We start from the raw sequence: 22616 nt of genomic DNA, 5'->3' as shown, positions 1-22616 counted from the left end.
TCCGTGTTACGAAAACTGCTCATCTCTGATAGTTTCTTTTACGTAAACGAATCAGGGCTTCCAACACACCGCCTTTGCGCCAACACTCACATCAAAATTCAATCCGAGTAGTTTGGCTAACCGTTTCTTTTTATATAAAAGTAAGTAAACTAAGAACTAAACCTAGGTCTGCAGGTAGTCTCCGAGATTGCCGCATATCTTGTCGATTTCCGCACATCCCGATTGCTCCAGCGCCGAAATGGCATTGGCGAGGGCAACGGTTTCTTTCAGGGAGTGAGCCTTCACCCAGATCCTGCCGTTGACTCCCACGGCGATCTCGTAGGGCATTTCCCGGGTTAGAGCGGCGAGAACGGGGCAGTTTTCCCGCAGCAACATCCTGCCCAGATTCAGGCTACACTTGAAGAAGAATCCTTCGGTGAGGACGCCCAGTTTGCCACGTTTGCCCACCGAGTTGACGCAGACCAGCTCCGGTTCAATGTCTGCGCTGGCATTCAGGACTCTCGCGTAGATCAGATCGCCGGGGATCAAATCCGGGCGATTCTTCTTGGTAGCCGCCTCAAAGGCGAGATACGATATGGAGGCTGTGTCCGCTGCTCCGATGTCCACGCGGTATATATCGCCCGACTTGGCTCGCACAATGCCCAAGATCAGATCTCCGCGTGCGGGGATGTACCTCCTCTGGTAGTTGTCCACCCAGAAGGTGCCGGGTTCCTTGTGTCGAAGTGGGCCCGCCTTGCTGGCCACCACAGTGTCGTCCAGACGCCGCAGTCCCGGTCCGAGGATCACCCGCTTGCTCTTGGCCAGCTCCTCAATGGCCGCAATCCGCTCGCCGGGCATAACTATTGTGTTGGTCGCGCTCATTTTAAAGTTACTTTTCCGATTTGAAAACTCCAAACAAAAAATCCGCGTGTGTCTTTCAAAACATATGGTCAAGTCGAGCGTTACCAACACTGCCAATGTCAGCCCTGGTCTTTAAAGTTAAATTAACAGTAGCTGTAAAGAACATAAATATTCAAATTATTTTTGCCCCTTTCTTTATATTCTTATGTGCTTACGATTTATATTATTTAGATAAGCTTAAAAAAGAATAGCAGAAAAATGATATTTAGTCTAAGCAGTATTTGTTTTATAATACAAAATGATCTTAATAATCCAAAGAATGTTTTAAAGGACTAACAGCGTGTGGGCGGCAATGTTAACCAACACATATGCGACTTTTGCCCGATCAGCTGTGCTGTGCTGCTATAAACATAATCGTACGATTTTTAAAATCCGCTTTGCATTTATTTGTTCTTATTTATGACATCTAAAATGCGTGACTAACTACAAGTATGTGACTTTGAATGACCCGATTGTCCAGAAAACACGGGAACATTTCATTACCATTGGTTGTTACACTTCTCTTGATGCCATTTGATTGTTTATGCTTTATTAACGAGAGCATTTAATATTATGTAGATAGACATGCAATCCACAGCTACGTGTGGATCCCGATTACTCTAACCTTGTGCGAAGGTCAATTTTCCCCAAAAAATATAGGAAACGTACCAGGGAAAACAACAAAAAAGGGAAAGCGAACCCCCACACTGAAAACCGGCGAGCACCTGGAAACGCATACATATAAAAAGAGAGTAACTGTAAGTGTCCCTCTCTTTTCAACACGTAGAGATGGGCGAAAATACATCGCCTGAGCTAAGCTTTTAAAATCTATTAATAATAATTTATCATATATGTAGTCTGCAACAGAGTTATAGTTTTATGTAAGGAAATAAATATTTAAACTGATATATTTTACTCCTTTATCAAGATCCAAATTGATAGCATAATCGCCTCCGTCTTTGACACATTCAAGCCATGTCTTGGACCGCTTCAGTTCTATGGAGGACTTCCACCACTAGCATGAAGTTTCTGCGTCTGCGCTGGCCTCTCCCCAGAATTCCCCAGAATAAATCGGCAAGCGTTGCGCCGCGTTTCAGAAGCAAATCAGCAGTCAGCCAGCTCTCATCTGGATTTAAATTTGTGCAGATCCGTAAAAGTACTTGGTATGTATAATGCTTGACTTGGTGTGTGCTTGTGCGTCCAGCTTAGGGAAAATATTTAATTGTTTTATCTGAGAACTTCATAAAGATCACCCCCAATCCAAGGGCTTGAAAATCGATCGTTTTTTTGCGAGCGATTTCCGCGCGATTATCTAACAAATGGTGCTGTGCAAATTTTCAAGTGGCTCGTTTACGTATATTTCCAATCGATTTAATTGCACAAATCTAATAATTTCAATTGACAGCCATTTGTTGTATCGCTGCAGAGAAATACTTCCGTTTTTTGCAACTTTTCCACGTACTTCGGCTTCGCTGGACGCCTCACTTTGAGTCTGACCTTTAAAAGTAGCTTAGAGGTCATTCGGTTGTTCGGCGAGAGCAAACTGAAAACTCTCCCACTGAGAAAGCGGAAAAGCGGGAAATGCCGCCCGTGTCAGTGACTCTAAATAATTATAGAAATATTTAACTGAAATCTGAAGACAAATTAAATATAGAAAACGCAGGAGGGGCATTTCGACATTATTCCGTGGAGAAAGTCACACCCGAATGGGGATATATGTATAACTTTACACCACTCACCGCTCAAATTGCAAGTGCTCACAGCTACAATTCTTTGCAAAAAAAAGTTAAGATAATTCTTAACTAAAATTTAGCCATATTTTGAAAACCAATTCGAAAAGTATGTCATGTGTCCTCTTTCAACTTCGTTTTAAAAATCTCCCATTTCCTTTTCACTTCCCATTTCACCATATTTCCGAATAATTCATTCAACTGTCGATTTGGAACAATTGTGGAACAATTCCATCTGTAGATTTGAATAAGCTTAAGTGTATTTAAGTAATGGCAGGGATTTCGGGAATATTCTGGAGCAATTCCTCCTATAATTCTAAATGGCTTCATCTGTGGTCAGCTATTTGATAGAACACAATGCCTAGATCGAAAGCCCTGATAGCATACACTAACTCGCCCTTTTGGACTTTGTTTTTGGCAGTGACAGCAACGAGATGACCATCAAAGCGATCAAGGCCCGTCAGATCTACGACTCCCGTGGCAACCCCACCGTGGAGGTCGACCTGACCACCGAGCTGGGACTCTTCCGCGCCGCCGTGCCCTCCGGCGCCTCCACCGGCGTCCACGAGGCCCTGGAGCTGCGCGACAACGACAAGGCCAACTACCATGGCAAGTCGGTGCTGAAGGCCGTGGGCCATGTCAACGACACCCTGGGCCCCGAGCTGATCAAGGCCAATCTGGATGTGGTTGACCAGGCGTCCATCGACAACTTCATGATCAAGTTGGACGGCACCGAGAACAAGAGCAAGTTCGGAGCCAACGCCATCCTGGGCGTTTCCCTGGCCGTGGCCAAGGCCGGAGCCGCCAAGAAGGGCGTGCCCCTGTACAAACACATCGCCGATCTGGCTGGCAACAAGGAGATCATCCTGCCGGTGCCCGCTTTCAACGTGATCAACGGCGGCAGCCACGCCGGCAACAAGCTTGCCATGCAGGAGTTCATGATCCTGCCCACCGGCGCCACCAGCTTCACAGAGGCCATGAAGATGGGCTCCGAGGTGTACCACCACCTGAAGAACGTGATCAAGGCCAAGTTCGGTCTGGACGCCACCGCCGTGGGCGATGAGGGCGGCTTCGCCCCCAACATCCAGTCCAACAAGGAGGCTCTGAACCTGATCAGCGACGCCATCGCCAAGGCCGGATACACCGGCAAGATTGAGATCGGCATGGACGTGGCCGCCTCCGAGTTCTACAGGGATGGCCAGTACGATCTGGACTTCAAGAACGAGAAGAGCGACAAGTCCCAGTGGCTGGCCGCCGACAAGCTGGCCGACCTGTACCAGGAGTTCATCAAGGACTTCCCCATCGTCTCGATTGAGGATCCCTTTGACCAGGACCACTGGGAGGCCTGGTCCAACCTGACCGGCTGCACCGATATCCAGATCGTGGGCGATGATCTGACCGTGACCAACCCCAAGCGCATTGCCACCGCCGTGGAGAAGAAGGCCTGCAACTGCCTGCTCCTGAAGGTCAACCAGATCGGCACCGTGACCGAATCCATTGCCGCCCATCTGCTGGCCAAGAAGAACGGCTGGGGCACCATGGTCTCCCACCGTTCCGGCGAGACCGAGGACTCGTTCATCGGTGACTTGGTCGTCGGTCTGTCCACCGGCCAGATCAAGACCGGAGCTCCTTGCCGCTCGGAGCGTCTGGCCAAGTACAACCAGATCCTGCGCATCGAGGAGGAGATCGGCGCTGGTGTCAAGTTTGCCGGCAAGTCGTTCAGGAAGCCGCAGTAAGCGCAGGCCACTTCGAAATTCCAACCACACCACCAGCCCCATCGAATGAGATCTGGATCTTGGAGAGGGAGCTGGACGCAGTAGATCCATGGAAAGGCGGCGGTGCACCTGTTCGTCAACCTTTTACGTTCGGAACTTGTGTCTGGCGCACAAATACATCAGAATTAAACTACCAAACCCATTTGCTGTCTCTATGCTTCGTTCTTAGACATTATTATTAATGGTAAACCTTGATCTAATCATTATTTATAAACAAAAGCCTAACAACACTATGTGCAAGATATTCGTTCAGTTGCCGAGAGCTTTGAATATCTTCAATGTAATCGCTGTAATTTGAAATTATAAATTGATCTACACAAACACCAAATCCACAAACAGACAGTTATTCACTTCAAAAACGGTTAGACAAAAATTGTTGAGACATAGAATTTAAGCGAAAGCTGTTGAATTATTCTCATCGAATATACACGGTGTTCAATAGAGATCTTAATCAGATGGAATACACCAAATATTAAACATATTCAGATTTGTTAGTTGATGTGAAATAAAAAGTATAAAAGTTACCGAATTATTTGTTTCGATCACTTGTGGCGTTGCCAGATAATCAAGTAAGCTCGAGTACATGGTTTTTAAGAAACTATCTTGAAACTAAAACATATTCTGGGTTTGTATTAGTATTAAATGGCTTGCTCAGATTTTTTATTGTCTAAACTGATAAATGAAGTTATCAAAATTTGAATACGATCTTTTTTCTATCTTTATCTTTGTCTTCCACCAATTAGTCGAGTGTTTCAATTAGCTTTTTCAACTTTGCGTAAATTTGAATTTCTGGGGTGGCCCAAAATGGCGCTCAAAGCTCCGCCCAGAACCATTGCATTCCCCATTTTGTGGGGATTTTTTAGGCCGTTTTTCTTGGCGCCTCGCAGCGGTGGTATGTTCCCACAGTCGCATTGCGGTCACTCTCACGGACGTGTTTTTTACAGCGGATCGAAAATAAATTACTGCAAAGCTAAATCACAAACGCTGGGGATCGGCGAGCTCGAAATCGAATCAGTGCACCGGCCGACCGACGGACTTTAACTGCGCGCAAGCTAACCGTAGGTTAAGTTAACGCTCCGCGCTGCAACCACTGCAGTTGCATAACCGTTGCCGAAAATCACAAGAGTCGGAGAATCGCGGCCAGGCGAAAGCCCCAAAAGTTCAAAGGACAATAGAAAGTGGCAAGAGGAAGAGGAGAGCGTGCTAAGAGCCCCTCCCCCAGGGGCCCCGTCCCCCCCTCCGCCCACAAAGTGCCTTAACAATACAGTGCGTTTGCCAAGTTAACCAAGTGCGCGTCCAAGTAGCTACCAACCGCCCATTTCGGTGGAGCTTAATCCGGAACTGGGAAGACAACGAAGATGGCCCAGAACACGGCCGACACCCTCATCCACCTGATCGCCGGCGGGTAAGTCTGCCTGCCCTCGCTCCAGAGTCTGCCATCCCGACGTTCTCCCTACTGCGTCTTATCGCAGGTCAGGCCATCGTCGTAGAGCGAAACCGGTTTGCCCGGCCTTTAATTGTAATTGCGAGGCGGGAACGGCGCAATTGCGATTAGATTTGGCCTGGCCCACGAAGGGGAGCTGAACTTTTTTGGCGCCACTGCCAAAACGGAGCAAACCGAAAAAGAAAGGCGGCCAGCGCAGGGAAAACACAGTCTGATCTTCGGGAAACACGCTACGTTCACGTGCTTTTCATTTTAATAAGCGTATTTGTTGTTCGGGAACGACAGCTGGTGAAATCGCAGCTGAAGTGAGCGAAATACGCAGAACATATGTAATTAATTAAAGCGCCTGCAGCGAACAACAAACATCCATAAGCAGCGCATTTCTGGGTTCACTTTCCGCAGGCAATGTCCCAATGTCCACTTGGATTTATTCCGATTCCCCTGGAGGGGCACCAACCAATTGCTTTGTTGTTGTTTCCCTTATGACTTTTATTGTGGCTATTTTTAGACGCGTCGCATCTGAATTTATTTTTGTTTTCACCTGCACCCTACACACACACACGCCGGCATATCAGTTCTTCGCGTTTCCCAACGGAAAACCAGTTTCCAGCGATCGAGAATCGCCCACAAGTCGAGCCCCTGGTCAGTCGGGAAACGATCGCATTTCAAGAGGATTACGATCGAAATACAGACTTTGTTATTTATGCTTCACAGCTCTCTGCTTTTAAGAGTTTATTTCTGTTGATATTTATATTTGGGATAGTAAACAAGTGTTTGTTTATAAAGTATCTTTATCACAGAAAAGATTCGCTCCCCATGACTTCAATCCAGATTTCCACTTTATAAAAACAACAGCTCACCGTTTCTGACAACTTTTGATCGACGTGGCCTTGGTGAAGGCCTTTGATAGCATGACCCCCCATAATAATTCCGCTGAATGACACTTCTAATGCCCCGCCACAATGGCAATCAGGTCTTTGCGGGCAATTTGCCGGCCGGCAGTGCAAGTCCACTTATCAGCGGGGGAGAAGCAACCACGCAGACACGGACTTGTGGCACCCACCCATGTCCGTATGTATCCGTGTCCGTATGTATCCGTGTCCGTATCTAACGAGTTGCTCGCACATATGCGTAGTATATACTTTGGAGGCCTGGAAATACGATTCACGTTGCAACCTGAGCTGGCTAATACCCCAGTTGTTTTGGCCGCCTTCCACTTGTCATCGCTTGCCGGGTATCTCGTGTTGGTACACGTTGGGAAAACAAACCGAAAGGCATAACAACCTTGCCTCCCCTCCCTCCCCTCCCCGCATTGTTATCGCTGCAAGTAAGCCGCACGGCAAACAATCAAACGACATCCATCTAATCGGGCATCAGAGGCCTCCAAGGGGCTTACATAAGTTGAAGAGGCACAGTGCAACTGCACACCTAACATTGTTCTAAGATCGGAAAACAGTTTACTTATTAATATAAGCCTTCCATTTGTAGCTTACTATGTATTGCAAAGTATTTCCGACAATTTACAATTAGCAGCGTTGCGAAATGGCTGATCTATTCCCTAAAACCTTCGATTTGGCACACCATATTGCGGATTTCGCTACAGCCCACATATAATATATAAGAAATAATAGATGGTGCATTTTGTTTTCCTACATATTTGCTGCTGTTCGTTTAGATACAATTCTAAATTGAGCTTGGCAAGTGATTTTGAATTTGTTTTGGTTCTCAGCGAGACAGCCCAGGCAAATAAACTTTTTCTGGCACACTGACTCAGTTGAAGGCGAGTGGGGAATGCAACAAACAACAGACCCAAGGTGTTCAATGGGGTTTCGGGGGATAAAAGCAATGTCACTCTGGCTACAAGGTGCACATGGCTCTTGCGATTCCTCGTCTGCAGTTCAAATAAGATATAGTAACGCGCTTTCTTATATAGTTTCATTATCCCAAACTTTTCCATTGGCTGGCATTTGTTTGTATCTTGCTCGACCAGGCCAAAATATTCAAAAAAAAAAAGTATATTCACCGCCCGTTTTTCATTCGTGTCTCTCTGCACGTACGCATTTTTTGAAAAGTGCACCATCTTGAAAGGTAGCAACTTTAATGGAAAAGGTATATTTTATTCTTCAAACTACTCGATATGATATTAAAATATATTTTAAACCACTTAGCGCTCTGAAATTGTGTCAAGGGCGTCTTTTTTATAACACTCTTGATCTAGACACACATTCTGATATTTCGAAAATATATCTATCTACATATATTTATACGGAAGCGAGAAATGCGAATGAAAATTCGGTGAAGATATAGAAGGTCGCGTGCCAAGATTCATTCGAAAGTAATAGGAAAACATTATTCTAGAATTAGTTAAACTAACAGCTCAGCACGGAGCTCGTTCGTAACCTTCGATTCCTTTGACCCATAAACAATAACATTGAAAACTTTCCATAGATTTCGTAATCTATCTGAAAGAAGCCAAAAGCAGCAGGAGCTGAAGAAAAAACGTGAAAATAAAAGCGGCATTGATAAGATGGGCGCCCAGGTCTGCGAAACGCAAAAACCATTGAAAAGCGCGTACTATATTTGCGTTGATAAGGAAAGTCTCCCCGAAAAGTCGCCTTTATCAGTCGTCTGTGTGGAGTGTGAGGTGTGTGTGGGGGGCTGCTCCTCCTCGAGCAGCTGGACAAAAGTCACCCCAGCAGAGCTGACGCATTGCCCAGCGGAGTTATCACACCGCAAACGTGTGCTCCCCCTTCTGTATTTACGTATCCCCCATAGACGATGTCTGCGGGTCCAAAATTTCCGTTCTTATCGCGGCAACGCTTGTGTTTTTCGGCAGGAATGTCAAGGAACAGATAAATCGCACATTAACCGGTTGCAAATTGCACGATTCTCGCACATGCGTCGCCAAAGGCCATCGATCGGGCATAGCTAAATGCATATGTATATATAGATCTGTCGGATCGGACCGAACGTACTTGGATGCACATGTAGACCTTACTCATTGGGCCACAGAGAAACACTCTAAGTACTTGGCCCAATATTTGTTGGGGGATCTATTTGCCAATGAACTTATTCTGCGATCTACTTTGTGGAGCTGTTAATCTCAGCTCACAAGCATGACTGGCACTCTTGCCTGATTTATTGCTAAATGGCAGAGATCAGCTATAGGATACCCTCTAATGTTCATACCCCTCAGTTATCACCTAAGTTAATGGCTAGCTCACCACCTGCAAGTGGTGAATCGATTCATTAATCGTTCCACTGAATTGTTTGTCCAACTGTCTGGGTAAATTACCTTCGGCTCGTGTGGAATGGGTAGCAGTTAGCTCAATTCTCGCGTGATGTGCCAGCCAGATGCTAATTGGAGCCCCCCGTGAGTGCATTGATCAAATGCGTATCATTGAGGTTGGGCTGGAGCTATGAAGGGAATCTATCCAGATGAAGTGACCAAAAGGCAGCATATGGCGTGTTTGGCCAGCCATCGAGATAATTGGCCGCAGGTTCCGCTGGCCGCAGAGCCATTATGTCACAGCCATTATGCATACCAGATTCGAGGCGGATCGGGCAGCCGTAGAAGTGCTCTGTTCTGTGCCCGGTGGACGTGGCTCCCGCTGGACTTGCTGGCTGATAAGAGGCTGCTTTTGTCCAGTCAGTGCAATTCATCCGCTGGCAGGCATCAAAGGTTATCGGGCGTGGAGCCGGGTCAATCCGCAACCAGTTCACACCGGATTCCCCATAGCCGGGAATCGCAGCAATCTCCTCCAGATTTGCGAAATCAAACGAGGCAGACGGCTGATTAAATGTTGTTATTTTTACTATTTTATTGCTCAGGGATTAGGGGAGCCATTCGTGTCTGTCCCCAAAGTATCTGTGCCCATCGATCAAACTTCTGCCCTCCTTTCGCTGCCTTTTCATTTCCGCTTCTGAGTTGCATAACCTTTTCCCCTTTCGCGAGCTCATAGCCGCCGTTTATATGTACCTTATTCAATTTCACAGTTCCCAGTTGCCAGTTGCCAACTGCCAATTTACAAGTTGGCGATCACGAGCTATGCTTCTGCAAACATGTGCCCAAATATTTCTAGATAGCAAAGTTACCCTATTGATAGAGGCTATCTTTTTGGGAAAGGTCGTGTATAATTAATTTTTGGGGCACTCTTTTGCCGCCTTGTAAACAAGTTATTAATCTTGTGTGAACCAAAAGTCAAGGTTAAGGTGGCTGCACCTGAGTGCCACATGATTAGCTAGTTCCGTGGTAAATAGTCTACTAGGAATTCTGACTGCTGCGAATCATTTCTTCACACATTTCATTTGCATCTCCTTAGGCCTTTTCGCAGTTCACCAAACAATCGACCGACCTTGCCTTACATGCACTTGGAATTTGCAACGCATCGAAATGGAAAATGTTCTATAATTCGCTCGGCTATTTGGTGGATACCGGCTCCTCCTTCCTGCCCGCTCCTTCGTGATTTTCCCAGCCCTATCCCCTTCATTACATCAGGCATTAAGCAAAATCACTACTCATTTCCGATGCAGCCAATCAATGGTGGCCACCACTTAAGTCGAAATGGAATGGAATGGGACAAGCTACTCGAGTGCTGGTGGGCTATACTATATGCACGGAATGGAAGCACATTTTTAGCCGGCGTATTGCGCAAATCCAAGAAATACGAGTTTGGGAAATAGATATTTTTCTGCCCGCTTGATTGCCAAATGAGATTTATTTTCGTGTTACTCATAGTTGAACATTTGCCATTGAAAATGGGGCGGAATATATGTACTTTTTATGCTATTTAAATCTTTCAAGCAATTTAAGAAGAACTAAAAGAATAAATAGTGGGAAATGTAACTTCTTTGGTTTATTCCTGCTTGGATGAGCATTTCGAAGAGATTTTACTGACTGGACATGTTTTGATTTCATTTCCATCCGCACAGATCCGCTGGCACAGTGGGTGCCGTGGTCACATGCCCCCTGGAGGTGGTGAAGACGCGCCTGCAGAGCTCCACGGCGTTCATGACGCCGTCGCGGCTGGCGGAGAATGCCGGAGGACCGGCGAACGGTGGCCAATCGGAGCTGCTGCGGCCGGAACAACGACGTAAGCTAAGCACAACGATATTACGTAACAGATCACAGCCACAGGTGATTGGGGGTGTGCGTAGGGTAGTACCAACTTCTTTTACCTATTCTCTCATGCCCATCTAACCCACCGCCACTGCATCCTAACAAGCTAAGCCCGAGTCCGTTCCGATGCCAAATGCCTACGAAAGGAGCGGTCTCGAACACCTTCAATGCGATGCCTTCATCTCCATTGCCTTTGAGCCTGGATTCGACTGGTTTACTAACTCACCTGTTTTTGCCTTGCAGATCATGGCCATTTCACACTGCGGCATCTCATCCACAACGCCCAAATCCATGAGCATCGTGCAGTGCCTGCGGTAAGTCCACCCTAGCTCCCATCAACTGCCAGTTACTATATTGTATTGAGCTGCTCCTGCAGGCACATTGTCCAGAACGAGGGTCCACGCGCCCTGTTCAAGGGTCTGGGCCCGAATCTCGTGGGCGTGGCCCCATCCCGTGCCATTTACTTCTGCACCTACTCGCAAACCAAAAACACGCTCAACAGTCTGGGGTAAGTCTGGTTTGTACATCTATCCGAGAAGCTCCTAATGCCTGGACTTGATCCCCAGCTTTGTTGAACGTGACTCGCCACTGGTGCACATCATGAGCGCAGCGAGTGCCGGATTCGTCTCCTCCACGGCCACGAATCCCATTTGGTTTGTGAAGACGCGGATGCAGCTGGACTACAACTCCAAGGTGCAGATGACCGTGAGGCAGTGCATCGAGAGGGTCTACGCCCAGGGAGGCGTGGCGGCCTTCTACAAGGGCATCACGGCCAGCTACTTCGGCACCTGCGAGACCATGGTGCACTTTGTCATCTACGAGTTTATCAAGTCCAAGTTGGTAAGTAGTTGAATTTAATGCGCACTCGCTTCCCTGTGACTTATAACTGCTTTCAAAACAGTTGGAGCAGCGGAATCAGCGGCATACGGACACCAAGGGATCCCGCGACTTCCTGGAGTTCATGATGGCTGGCGCCGTTTCCAAAACCATCGCCTCCTGCATCGCCTACCCCCACGAAGTGGCTCGCACTCGTCTGCGGGAGGAGGGCAACAAGTACAACTCCTTCTGGCAGACCCTGCACACCGTTTGGAAGGAGGAGGGCAGAGCAGGACTCTACAGGTGGGTAGAATGGATAGTTAATGGGAATTTTCTATTTAATCCGGCATTAAGGCAATCAATTTGAGATGAGGGGTTCCCTTGCTCGGGAGTTCCCTTGAATCCCTTGAGTGAATAGATTAAATCAGAAAATGCCACAGAACCAAAGGGAAGCCCACTTGCAATCGACATGTCAAAATGTTATTTATAAAATATACTATACACTATATACACTATAGCTAATGAATTATCATAATGCGCCACCCACGAATTCATGAAATCTATTTAAATTCTTTTGCGTCGCATATTTCTGTTTGTTTGCCTTAATTTGATTATCACTCGCGAGCGTGCTCACTCGAGGTGTTTTTTTATATGAGCGCTCTACCTCCGCTAATTCTCCTACTAATTGTGCTTTCTACCAACCATTTCCACAGAGGCTTGGCCACGCAGCTGGTGCGACAGATCCCCAACACGGCGATCATGATGGCCACCTACGAGGCGGTCGTCTATGTGCTCACGCGGCGCTTCAACAACAAATCGAACGAGTTCTACGACTTTTAGATGCCTTTCGAAGGACTGGAGGAGGAACCCAATCTGTGCATATGTAGACGCGACTGCTGCAACTTTGTGTAATTTTACCCCTCGTTTTTAGACGATCCACACCAACGAGCGCAAATTCTTAGTTAACTAGCTTCTAAGTCAGATATGAAACGAACTCGATAGACTTAAGACGTTAGACGTTGAACGTTGGCCAACCAATCGAAAAAAAACAAACAAGCAAACAAAAAACCAATAATGGGAAACACGCACCAGGATCGAAGTGCACCATCCAAACCTAGACCCACTTGCTGCATGCTACGGAAGGATCTGGAATGCCACCGCAGGGGAAACGTTATCAAAATTTGAAAAGGCTGCTATTTAGTTAAAGTTACAATATATATTGAGTGTATAAATGTGGTTGATACTTGGATATAGTGTACATAGGACTCGGTTCGCTCAGAGTGCATTGTAAATAGGTAAAGAGTGAGAGGGAGTCCGCTGGCGTAGTTTTCTTAGTTGTAAGCACAAAATGTTGAATCGGCCGCAGTTGCCAGTAGATGCCGCTATATATATAGACATAAAGCCGACCGATCCGATACGTAATCTGTAAAAGTTTCCGTTAAGTTTCCTCAAATGCGATATACGATTTAGTTACCATTACTCTACTACATTACTTTAACTATATTGATACTATTATTGCTGTTTATTTAGTCCATTAGTTAGCTAGTTAGTTAGTTACCTTCCCCGCAAAACGTATTTCACTGATAACGAGCAAAGAACTAAGGAAACCACTGTGAATAATTGATTGCAATCCGATTTGATGGTGAAATCAATAAATACAACAATTTTGTTTAAAAATAACCCACTTGTTTCCTATTTAATACATTCATTATCTAATCTTATCAATCGTCTGCAAAGCCTCGAACATAGTTCATCTTGGCCAACCAGACTGTGAGATGAGATAAGTCGATTTGGCCAATATAATACGATTTCGCACAACTGAGTTAAAGTGATTTATTGACTAGCTACTACACTGCGAAAGTAGTGGTAGCTTATTGTAAATATTTTATTTTGCTTAAAAGAATTAGTTCTAAAAAGAATTTCAAAAATTTAGATCCTGGTTCGGATCCGGGCTAAAAACATAGCATAGTCTGGTTCAACACCTATGTGCTCGCTCAATCGAAGATCTACACCACGTGAGCGATCGCAGTTGTTGTCCATCTCTATCACGCCACCACGCTCAGCGACGTAACGAAGTGCCGTCTCTAGTAACGTAAGCAGTGTTTCGAGCAACAAGTTTATTTTATTTTCATAAACAAAGTTTGTTTAAAGCGAAAAATCCTGGCCAAAGTGCTGATCCGTTGGCTATTCCGCGTGTAACCTTGATAACGAGTCGCAGAGCAGTCATAGAGCAGCGCAGTTAACCCCGATACAAAGCAATCAGTGCAAGTGGAGCAGCTTGAAAGGCACACGCCAACAAATCGAGATCGAGCTGATCGAGTCGAGTTGACACCCATTCCGCCATGCAAATCGACGCACTGGAGGCCTGAACATGCTGCTCAGCGAGACCCACTTCTGGACCACGTTGCGCGAGGATGTGGTGCGGATCAAGAGCCAGGACCTGGGCGCCTTCCGCTACCTCAGGCAGCGCGACAAGGAGCAGGAGCAGCAGGACCTCGCCTGCCTGGCCAAGCGGGACTACACGGAGCGTCGCAATGGACTGGCCGTGCTGAAGAACTCCGGCCGCAAGTCCACCGGCCGCTTGAAGGACAACCTCAAGAAGCTGGAGGACCTGCTGCGCCAGCACAGGATCATCCACTCCGAGTGGCAGGACGCGGCGCAGGTGCTGCTTCTCTTCTCCCACGGCCTGATCGCCCACATCTGCGTGGACATCTACACGGGCGACATCCTGCGCATGGTCTTCGAGAAGTACCTGGTGGGCAAGCTCGCCTCCGAGGTCATTACGGATGGTATGTGCGGCTCTCCCCTTTCACTCCGAAAGTCCCAGTAACTCCACCCGCTCCACCCCGCCCTCCATCGCACTAGATCCACCCATCAATCACCTTGCGCATTGCACTTCTGCATGTGCAGCTCGACTGGCGGACATCTCGACTTGCAGCGTTCGAAAATCAGTTAATATGCGTTAATATCACGCAATACTTAATGGCTATTCCACGCGTAATTAAAGGTTCCTCATCATTAGAACGAATTACCAAGACAGCTTGCTAGAAACACATGCTGCCATTTAATTATTCACTTTGAGCTTTCAGCTATAAAAGCCGCAATTAAGGACTCAAATCAATTTAGCTGTCCTGCATTTAGTTCTTTGTGCTGTTCGCCGCTCGTCAGCTTCAAACCTCATCTTTTGTAGGGCTTCTCTGTTTGGTGATCTTAGAGCCCAGGGTATCAGCCATTCGGTAGAGTGCAGTCCGCATGTGGCCTTGCTCCGCGGAGCGCTGCTTGTGCAGTTATGGAGAAATTTGCATTGGCAACAAGTGCGACTTGATTTGCACTTTCCCACACCAACACAGCCGCACGCACACATGCAGGGCATGCAATTATTGTAATTTTTAATTAATCTGCTGGCTTGTTTTGTTGCCTGTAAATATGCGATTCCCCAACCCCTTCCTCCATCCTCCATCCACCATCCACCGGCTTTCCATGTTTTGTTCGAGGCACTCATTCAGCTTTGTCGCTTGTGTCTTTTCTCGTTGTGCACCCGTCTCCGTTGTCTCGCCAGCTTTTTTCACCCGTTCCCACATCGTCTTGGCCTACAATACCAACCAGCTGACGGTGGTGCATCTGCAGAGGCCTAATGCTCGCTCCCAGGGGCCGGAGAAGATCGCTAACATGGATCCGCGCATCTTCCACGTGATCATACCGGGCGCCACAGAGCGCAAGCTATCCCGCCACCTCACAGTCAACGCCAGCTTCGATCTGTTCGTGGTTTGGACGCAGTCCTCGCAGAACGAGGTGTATCCCTGGAGGCCAACGATAAGGGACCAGGATCGCGCCAACATACATGTGTTCAAGATCAAGGGGTAAGTGCGCCACCTTCTACTCTCCTTGGCCCAGTCTAATCGCTTTGCTCAGCTTGCAGCTGGAATCGATTGCCTATTGCTGGTCGGAGAACGATCCGCTGTGCGTGGACTTCCTGCGGAGCAGCGAGAGCCAGATCATCACCCTGGAGCAGAAGGTTTCTCGCAAGGGCGACATAAGCGCAGAGATCTGCTCCTACGAACTGGCCGCCGGCAAAATGCAGCGCACCGCCATTACCTCCATTCCAATGGGCGCCCAGATCTGCTCCTTTGCCTTCAGCCCCGACCAGGAGAAGCTCTTCCTGGGCAGCATCGATCGCAATATCTGCCTGCACGACCTGGTGCAGCAGTCGACGAAGTACGCCAACCAGATTGAGATCGTGCCCAATCAGTGCGCCTGGCACTGCGACTCCGCCATGCTTTGCGTGGCCAACGAACGATCGGTGCTGCAGTGCTTCGACCTGGCCCTGGCCACCATTGGCCATCAGCTGGTCAGCGAGAGTGTGACGCCGTCCAGCTTGCTGGATCTGTCGCACTACTTTGTGGCCCAGCCAACGCTGCTGAGTGTCGCCTTCAGCCGGAAGCCAGATTTGTCCACTTTTAAGCACACCTACGCCCAAACAGATTGCCTGCTGCTGCTGGTGTACGAACAGGGTCCTCTGGCCTGCATGCGCATCTTTGGTGGCACCGGAATGCGCGGGGACATCCACAATTCCGGACTCACTGCGGACGTCATTGCGGACAAGTATCTGCGGCTGCAGCAGCCGGACAGAGCGGTCAATGTCCTGGCCGCCCTCAACTGGGAGACCTACGGAGCCATGTGCCTGATTACGCTGCACAAGATAGCCAACTATGTGTTCTTCGGCGGGGACCAGCGACGACCTCGCATCGAGCTGATGGCCAGAGCTTTGAAGACATTCGCCCACACGCTTTCCGAGGAGACGAAGGACGAGTTCAGCGATCAGGTGTACGATCTGAAGCGCCGCTTCTGCTTCTATCTGCTGCGGTGAGTTGAGATCAAGTAATAATCCCACTTCGTATGCTCAATCCTTTCGTTGCTTGCAGCAAAAACCTATTCGCTGAGGCCTTCGAAATCGCACAGGATGTGGCCGACTATGACATCTTCATGGACCTGTACAACCTAACCAAGTGCATCTCAAGCCTGAGTGAGTTCGCCCAGGTGGCCTTCAGTCAGGCAGCTGCCATAATCCACGAGGAAGATCGCGCCAACGGCAATCTCAGCCTGACCTGCGACCTACGCTCGGAGTCGGCCTGCTCGCTGTCCACCTGTTCGGACATGTTGCGCGGCCAGGGAGCGGTAACAGCTCCCGAAGCCGGACTAGGCGCAGGTCAGCCACAAAGCCAGCAGATCCTGAAGAACTATGTGCCACCGCTGCCCTCGTTCAAGTCGAAGGTGTTCAACGCTGAGATGATCAAGATCAACATACCCAAACCGGAACTGAGGCCGCCCTTGCCGAAGGTTTCGATAGCGCCACCAACCTCTTCGCTGGCGAGTCTAACCCTGAAGTCCAACAGTCTGCAGCCGGCGCCCGCAAAGAATCATCACCCGAATGGTTCGTGAGCAGAAAGGCTTAGGAAAATTTCCTTCATCACTTACAAATCCCATTATTTCAGGCAATGTTTGGTCCCAGGACGTGCCGGATCAGACCGTGGGTCTGCCCATGCCTAGTAGTCCACTTCCTCGTCTTCCGCCTTCAAGCATTCCAGATCAGAGCGCCCAGCTGGGACAGTTCAGCACGATGCCAGCTTCGCCTCCGCCGACGGCGTCCTATCAGCCCAAGTTTTACCAGCATCCGCTTGTCTCTGGCAACATTCCCGCCATGCTGCCCTCGCTCACCAGCGAGGACTACCAGAAGCGTCTGCTGCAGAAGAAACCCACCGCATCCATATTGTCCAACCCGGCAAATCCAGCACCCACGAACGGAGAAGCACCCGCCACGCCCGCAAAGTCACAAACGGCCGAAAAGAACAAAGTTAAGTTCTCGGATACAATTCAAGTGGCGGTAGTGCCAGTAAGTTAACAAATCATTCGATGATGTGACAGCTTACTAATGCTCTTAATTCAACAGGAGATTCCTCGCAAGGAAAAGCCAATGCCTCCCAAGAGAAATGGTTACTCCAGGCCTGCAGCGCGACATCTGACCAATCCTAAGAAGGAACTCGCAGACAGCCTGCCGCTCTGCCATCCCAACGACGAGTATCTAAAAGATTTTAACCCCATTACGACCAGTGGGTATTAGTTGAGTTCACCGATATCCTTGCCCCATTGACCCTGTCATTTCTTCGCAGATGTGACTAAGCCGCCCATCCGACGACGCGAGGAAGAACCCAAGAGCAGCAGCAAGGGCGGCAACTCCTCTTCCTCGTCGTCCATCAAGGTGGTCCACTTCGGCGTGGTCTAATAATTCATAGTGCAATTCCCAGGCGTACACCACACCATGGTTAAGCGCTGCGTCTTCCAATCGTTTGTAACTATTGCCGTCCCAATTAGTGCAAAGCTTTAAATAGGAAAGTTTTACTCATAGGTTCTCTATACTCTTTACACAGGTTACTCATTAAAGCTTAGCATTAAATGTTTGCCAAATCGGAGGCGCCGCCTACTTCCTCTTGGTGTTGGTGGGTCCGCCCATGCGCTCCAGCTCGTCCTTCAGGTCGAGCAGCTCCTTGTCGGGCACGTAGCGCCGCTCCTCGCAGTCGTCGGTGTACTCCTGCACCCGCAAGCTCACTCCCTCGGGCAGCGCCGCCTGGGCTAGGCGCAAGAACTGCGGATACACCGGCGCATCCACGTTGTTCAGCTGCAGGTTGCGCTCGTAGGTGGTCAGCTTGTACTCCGACTCGATGACCGTGGAGTTTGGGCGCAGTCGCTGCACCGTGGTCTTTTGCGGAGGGAGGGCGTAACAGTCGGAGACGTCCAATTCCAGGTACTCGGCCACTCCGTGCAGAAACCTCTGGTAGCTCTCCAGCTGCGGGTAGTCGTAGCCCTTGATCTGCACATTCAGGCTTTCGTACTGCGGGAATTTCGGCTTGAGGGACTGCAAACGGAGAACAATGGTTACTGACCACACTAGTAGGTTCATCTGATTGAACTCTGGCTACAGGATTATGCTAGTACTATTTATAAAGGGGGTTTAATATCGTTCCTGTGAATTACTGCCTATGTGATCTCAGTTGAGGACCCACCTCCAGATAATCCGGTTCGTAAACACTTCCACTGGTGCTCCTCACGGGAGTTGTGGTTGCTTTGGGCACCTGCAGCGCCAGCCGCACACTTGGCAGTATCTAGCACAGTGGGAAAATGAAATTTTAATAGATAATTTAATAGATATTTTCAGCTATTTACCCTGCGTAGCATTTCGCTGTTTTCAATTCTCCTATTCAGGTTATATCACCAGCTGATGGCGTGCAGCCACACTGGGGCCCGCTCCATGGTCACACTGGCTCAAGCGTCCGATAGGCTCGGCAAGTGTTATCGAAGAACGATAGGCCCGATAAGTTCGGACGAGTAGAAGAGGAAATAATATTTGTATTTACTTAAGCCCATTGTACGCACACACAACTCGAAATGCAGGGATCGGCCACGCTCTTGGTGGTTGCGTTGGCGCTGCTACTTGGACCGGCGAGCACGGCCGGGAAATCGGATCCGGGCATCGTGGACGTGCTGGTGACCACGGTAAATATAAGCACCACCACCACATCCCCAAACAAATAGGGGAATTAGAATTAATCCGTTTCCGGCTACGTAACCACTGGTTTGTCCTCTTCCCTCCCACACAGGACTTGCCCAGCATCCGGGAGCAGCGTCCACTGCTGGCCAACACGAACATCTACGCCCAGAGTAAGTACAGGCGGCGGAAAACGCGTGACGAATGCCTCCGACTTACCCCTTTCTTCCACACCCGTTTTAATGGTTCCAGTTAAGGGCTGCACTTCCAATGTGGAAACGAACCTGACCATAACGTTCCGGCTGACGGAGCATCCCTGCATCTTTGATGACCGCACGGTGGGTAATCCGTTGCCATATGGCTCCGTGTACACATTCAATCAATCAATCAATGTTATATCCTCTCCAAACAGCTGCAAGCCATCGCCCAGAATGCTACCTTGCAGAAGAACGCCACCATCAATAACGTCATCACCGAGATCACCAGGACATATCCCTGCAACGGACTCATCGTCCTGGCGATAAACAAGGACAAGGTGGTCCAAGGAGCAGCGATCCCAACACCGGAGCCCAAGCATCCCATGCTGGAGCACAAGCACCCACTTTCGGTAAATGCGACACATATCAGCGATAAGTAGAAGCACAGCAATTACCGCGGGGCAGAAAACATTTGAGGCTTTTTCCTTATCAGCTTATCGTTTCTCTTTAAACAGGGTATTCCCTAGCTAGGTAGGGCATACTGCTTATAGAGCTAGCTTGAATTATTTGCGGGCATTTGTATACGCACGTCATTCTAATGACGTCTAATCGGTATCAGTTTTCTTATATATGTAAAATTAAGCAAAAACACAGATTACGCAGTAATTGAACCACTTCCGTTTCCTTTTAGCCCACAACGAACCCGATTGCGAGCGTCAAGGAGGATGGCATCTACGAAATCGAAGTTAACATCGCAGCGGGCCAATCCGCGCAGTTCAGTGCCGTGGTGCACATAGAGTTCCTGGGCCCACACGGCTACATCTCGGCCATTGATTGGCCATTCCTGCCGGTAGGGGACGAGTGTGTTTCTAAATGACTTTGTTTATGCTTATGTACGTATGTTTATTTTCCCACAGTTCTATCTGATCATGTGCATTGTTTACGTGATATTTGGAATTATTTGGCTGTTTGTTTCTTTCGCTCAATGGCGGGATCTTTTGAGAATTCAGTTCTGGATTGGTGGCGTCATACTGTTGGGAATGCTGGAGAAGGCCTTCTTCTACGCCGAATACCAAACGCTGACGAACAAGGGAGTTGCAGTTCAGCACGCCGAACTGGTGGCCGAGTTTGTGTCCTGTGCGAAGCGAACGCTGGCCAGGATGCTGGTCATCATCATGAGTCTCGGCTTCGGCATTGTCAAGTGAGTGAGCGCTTTTGATTAGAAACAGAACGGCCATTAAACTGCCGCCTGCAGCTGTTTATAGTTATAGTTAGCTTATTCTAAAGCAGTTGTTGCTAGTGACCGAACCACTTAAGCGTTAATCCACTTAATCTCTTCCAGACCCCGTTTGGGACCCATGCTGCATCGCGTGGTGGGCGTGGGAACCCTCTACTTTGTGCTGGCCTGCGTGGAGAGCTACTTGCGTATCACCAATGTGAAGACCGATCGCAGCGAGTTGCTGGTGGCGAGCATTCCACTGGCGGTGCTGGACACAGGAATATGCTGGTGGATTTTCACCTCGCTCGTGCAGACCACACGCACTCTCCGACTGAGGAGGTGACTAATACAAATTATGAAATCTTAACACTTGCGCTAACAATGTGTACGTTTTCCAGGAACATGGTCAAGCTCTCACTGTACAGGCACTTCACCAACACGCTGATCTTCGCTGTTATCGCTTCCGTCATATTCATGCTGTTTGCTTTGCGTTTGCGTAGGGTCGAGAATTGCACGCCTGTGAGTAGTTGATTAGCATGAATGGAGCTGCGAACAGGGGTATGCTGATTTCAAATGAGTTTTCGTGCTTTTACAGGGCTGGCGCGACATTTGGGTGGATACTGGCTTCTGGCACATTTTATTTTCGGTTCTGCTGCTGGTGATTATGATTCTATGGCGACCGACGAATAACAACCAGCGCTATGCCTTCACACCGCTGCTGGATAACCCGGAAGACGAAGACGATGAGGGTAAGTTAGGTCCCGAGCTTCTGCTGCAAACATGGACTAATTGGCTCTTTGCCTTTTGGCAGACGAGGAGGATCAGTTCGTGGCGGATGCCTACGGCGTAAAAATGCGCGGCCAGAATGGAACGCCGAAAACGTCGACGACTTCGCGAAATGCCACGACCACCGAGGAGGACGACCTGCGCTGGGTGGAGGAGAACATACCGTCTTCGATGGCGGACTCGGCCCTGCCCATCCTGGACTCCGATGAGGAAATCATCAACACCAAGTTCGAGGTGTCGAAAATGCAATAAGCTGTGACTTTCGCTGGACCGAAGAGACTTTTTACGCATATATTTTTGCACATTCACGCAACCGTGTCGCCCGCCAGCAGCAAGTGCCCCCATTTGCTATGTATTTCTTAGTTCTATCCGCCATCGAGGAGGAAAACCCTTATTGCTGCGCTGCGCTGACACTGATCTTCCAATTTCGAGAACCGTCTGTCCGGCCACGCCTTCTGAGCCCGTGTAAAATAATGTATGTAATCGTAGTTCCTTCTACGCGCACGTCCTCCCCCTCTAAATAAACCTAACTTATTCATAACACCTAGCCTAAGTTGTAGATACCCATGCGACGATCCGAGAACTTAGTTTAAAAACTTCGACTTCAATTCTTGTGCTGCTGCCCCTAGTACACTCGCAGAAGTGTATGAGTGAGCTGTTGGTGGTCGCCTCATTGTATGTATATAGCTGGTAACACAAGACGAAACGATCTATATAATCTACGAGTATTCTGTAATAACTATGATAAAACGCGACTATGCTATGTCGGGGACCTTTAACTTAACTATTCGCTGATAGCTGAGAAGATTAAAAGTAATTGTCTAAGTAAGCACACAATCGTTTGCGTCACACACCTCAAGGTATTTAATTACATATTTTTAATCAAACGGTCTAAGATTTTCATAAATAAATGCAAACGTATCTTAAAGGTAGCCATGAACCAAACTCGCCATGTTTTCCTTTAGTCCTTATCTAACTAGCTTATGATATGACATGATACGAGTTTGTGGTGACTAAAAGTAGAATATGGTATACATCGATGGAGTGATGTGTAGTAGTCTATTTTATATATCTTATCTGTTGCGATAATATGTTGTTTTCCCCCAATGAA

At 48.3% G+C, this 22616-nt stretch overlaps 6 protein-coding genes across 9 annotated transcripts; 4 read left to right on the top strand and 2 right to left on the bottom strand.

The window, feature by feature from the left end:
- The first annotated feature begins 22 nt into the window (after positions 1-22).
- On the top strand, positions 23-4913 carry LOC6730594 (enolase). Its single transcript, XM_016179200.3, has 4 exons — positions 23-140; positions 1459-1637; positions 1808-2042; positions 3031-4913. Exons 3-4 carry the CDS (start codon positions 1855-1857, stop codon positions 4343-4345), a joined length of 1503 nt encoding a protein of 500 aa, XP_016023042.1. The 5' UTR covers positions 23-140; positions 1459-1637; positions 1808-1854; the 3' UTR covers positions 4346-4913.
- LOC6730595 (exosome complex component RRP40) lies at positions 109-973 on the bottom strand. The gene has a single exon (XM_002077738.4). The coding sequence runs from the start codon at positions 859-861 to the stop codon at positions 163-165; it is 699 nt and encodes a 232-aa protein (XP_002077774.1). The 5' UTR covers positions 862-973; the 3' UTR covers positions 109-162.
- Positions 4914-5268: 355 nt separating the features above from the next.
- Positions 5269-13443, top strand: LOC6730593 (mitochondrial carrier protein Rim2). Of its 4 annotated transcripts, none has more exons than XM_016179201.3 (7): positions 5269-5789; positions 10761-10921; positions 11191-11261; positions 11324-11455; positions 11514-11787; positions 11849-12066; positions 12477-13443. In XM_016179201.3, the coding sequence occupies exons 2-7, from the start codon at positions 10865-10867 to the stop codon at positions 12601-12603; spliced, it is 879 nt and encodes a 292-aa protein (XP_016023039.1). In that variant the 5' UTR covers positions 5269-5789; positions 10761-10864; the 3' UTR covers positions 12604-13443. The 4 variants fall into 4 exon arrangements, with proteins under 4 accessions (XP_016023039.1, XP_016023041.1, XP_016023040.1 ...); XM_016179203.3 differs by having other exon boundaries at positions 10761-10965; XM_016179202.3 differs by having other exon boundaries at positions 10761-10986.
- Positions 13444-13813: 370 nt separating this feature from the next.
- Positions 13814-18230, top strand: LOC27208509 (WD repeat-containing and planar cell polarity effector protein fritz). The gene is made up of 7 exons (XM_016184066.3): positions 13814-14552; positions 15323-15623; positions 15676-16626; positions 16686-17194; positions 17256-17653; positions 17711-17870; positions 17931-18230. Exons 1-7 carry the CDS (start codon positions 14135-14137, stop codon positions 18041-18043), a joined length of 2850 nt encoding a protein of 949 aa, XP_016023038.1. The 5' UTR covers positions 13814-14134; the 3' UTR covers positions 18044-18230.
- LOC6730601 (39S ribosomal protein L48, mitochondrial) lies at positions 18141-19113 on the bottom strand. Its single transcript, XM_002077744.3, has 3 exons — positions 18982-19113; positions 18822-18920; positions 18141-18673 (listed from the first exon to the last, which is right to left on the bottom strand). Exons 1-3 carry the CDS (start codon positions 18991-18993, stop codon positions 18239-18241), a joined length of 546 nt encoding a protein of 181 aa, XP_002077780.2. The 5' UTR covers positions 18994-19113; the 3' UTR covers positions 18141-18238.
- A 55-nt stretch (positions 19114-19168) lies between these two features.
- On the top strand, positions 19169-22450 carry LOC6730600 (transmembrane protein 87A). Its single transcript, XM_002077743.4, has 10 exons — positions 19169-19311; positions 19416-19476; positions 19556-19641; positions 19716-19910; positions 20192-20350; positions 20418-20701; positions 20843-21058; positions 21118-21238; positions 21315-21468; positions 21531-22450. Exons 1-10 carry the CDS (start codon positions 19204-19206, stop codon positions 21755-21757), a joined length of 1611 nt encoding a protein of 536 aa, XP_002077779.1. The 5' UTR covers positions 19169-19203; the 3' UTR covers positions 21758-22450.
- The last annotated feature ends 166 nt before the right edge of the window (positions 22451-22616 follow it).

The sequence above is a fragment of the Drosophila simulans genome, chromosome 2L, assembly GCF_016746395.2.
Source record: "Drosophila simulans strain w501 chromosome 2L, Prin_Dsim_3.1, whole genome shotgun sequence".
NCBI lineage: Eukaryota > Metazoa > Arthropoda > Insecta > Diptera > Drosophilidae > Drosophila > Drosophila simulans.
Note: the sequence above shows the minus strand (reverse complement) of the source record. Positions and strands in the feature narration are given on the sequence as shown.

What these genes read in the sequence shown, in the direction of transcription:
- LOC6730593 (XM_016179202.3), top strand. Translation starts at nt 5,743, where the DNA reads ATGGCCCAGAACACGGCCGACACCCTCATCCACCTGATCGCCGGCGG. An exon ending in ATCCACCTGATCGCCGGCGG is followed by an intron (nt 5,790 to 10,760) that starts GTAAGTCTGCCT and finishes CCATCCGCACAG; the next exon opens with ATCCGCTGGCACAGTGGGTG. An exon ending in GGCAGAGCAGGACTCTACAG is followed by an intron (nt 12,067 to 12,476) that starts GTGGGTAGAATG and finishes CCATTTCCACAG; the next exon opens with AGGCTTGGCCACGCAGCTGG.
- LOC27208509 (XM_016184066.3), top strand. Translation starts at nt 14,135, where the DNA reads ATGCTGCTCAGCGAGACCCACTTCTGGACCACGTTGCGCGAGGATGTG. An exon ending in CTCCGAGGTCATTACGGATG is followed by an intron (nt 14,553 to 15,322) that starts GTATGTGCGGCT and finishes TTGTCTCGCCAG; the next exon opens with CTTTTTTCACCCGTTCCCAC. An exon ending in TTTTAACCCCATTACGACCA is followed by an intron (nt 17,871 to 17,930) that starts GTGGGTATTAGT and finishes ATTTCTTCGCAG; the next exon opens with ATGTGACTAAGCCGCCCATC.
- LOC6730594 (XM_016179200.3), top strand. Translation starts at nt 1,855, where the DNA reads ATGTCTTGGACCGCTTCAGTTCTATGGAGGACTTCCACCACTAGCATG. An exon ending in CAGATCCGTAAAAGTACTTG is followed by an intron (nt 2,043 to 3,030) that starts GTATGTATAATG and finishes TGTTTTTGGCAG; the next exon opens with TGACAGCAACGAGATGACCA.
- LOC6730595 (XM_002077738.4), bottom strand. Translation starts at nt 861, where the DNA reads ATGAGCGCGACCAACACAATAGTTATGCCCGGCGAGCGGATTGCGGCC.
- LOC6730600 (XM_002077743.4), top strand. Translation starts at nt 19,204, where the DNA reads ATGCAGGGATCGGCCACGCTCTTGGTGGTTGCGTTGGCGCTGCTACTT. An exon ending in TGGACGTGCTGGTGACCACG is followed by an intron (nt 19,312 to 19,415) that starts GTAAATATAAGC and finishes CCTCCCACACAG; the next exon opens with GACTTGCCCAGCATCCGGGA. An exon ending in CTCGGCTTCGGCATTGTCAA is followed by an intron (nt 20,702 to 20,842) that starts GTGAGTGAGCGC and finishes AATCTCTTCCAG; the next exon opens with ACCCCGTTTGGGACCCATGC.
- LOC6730601 (XM_002077744.3), bottom strand. An exon ending in ACGAACCGGATTATCTGGAG is followed by an intron (nt 18,674 to 18,821) that starts GTGGGTCCTCAA and finishes CTCCGTTTGCAG; the next exon opens with TCCCTCAAGCCGAAATTCCC.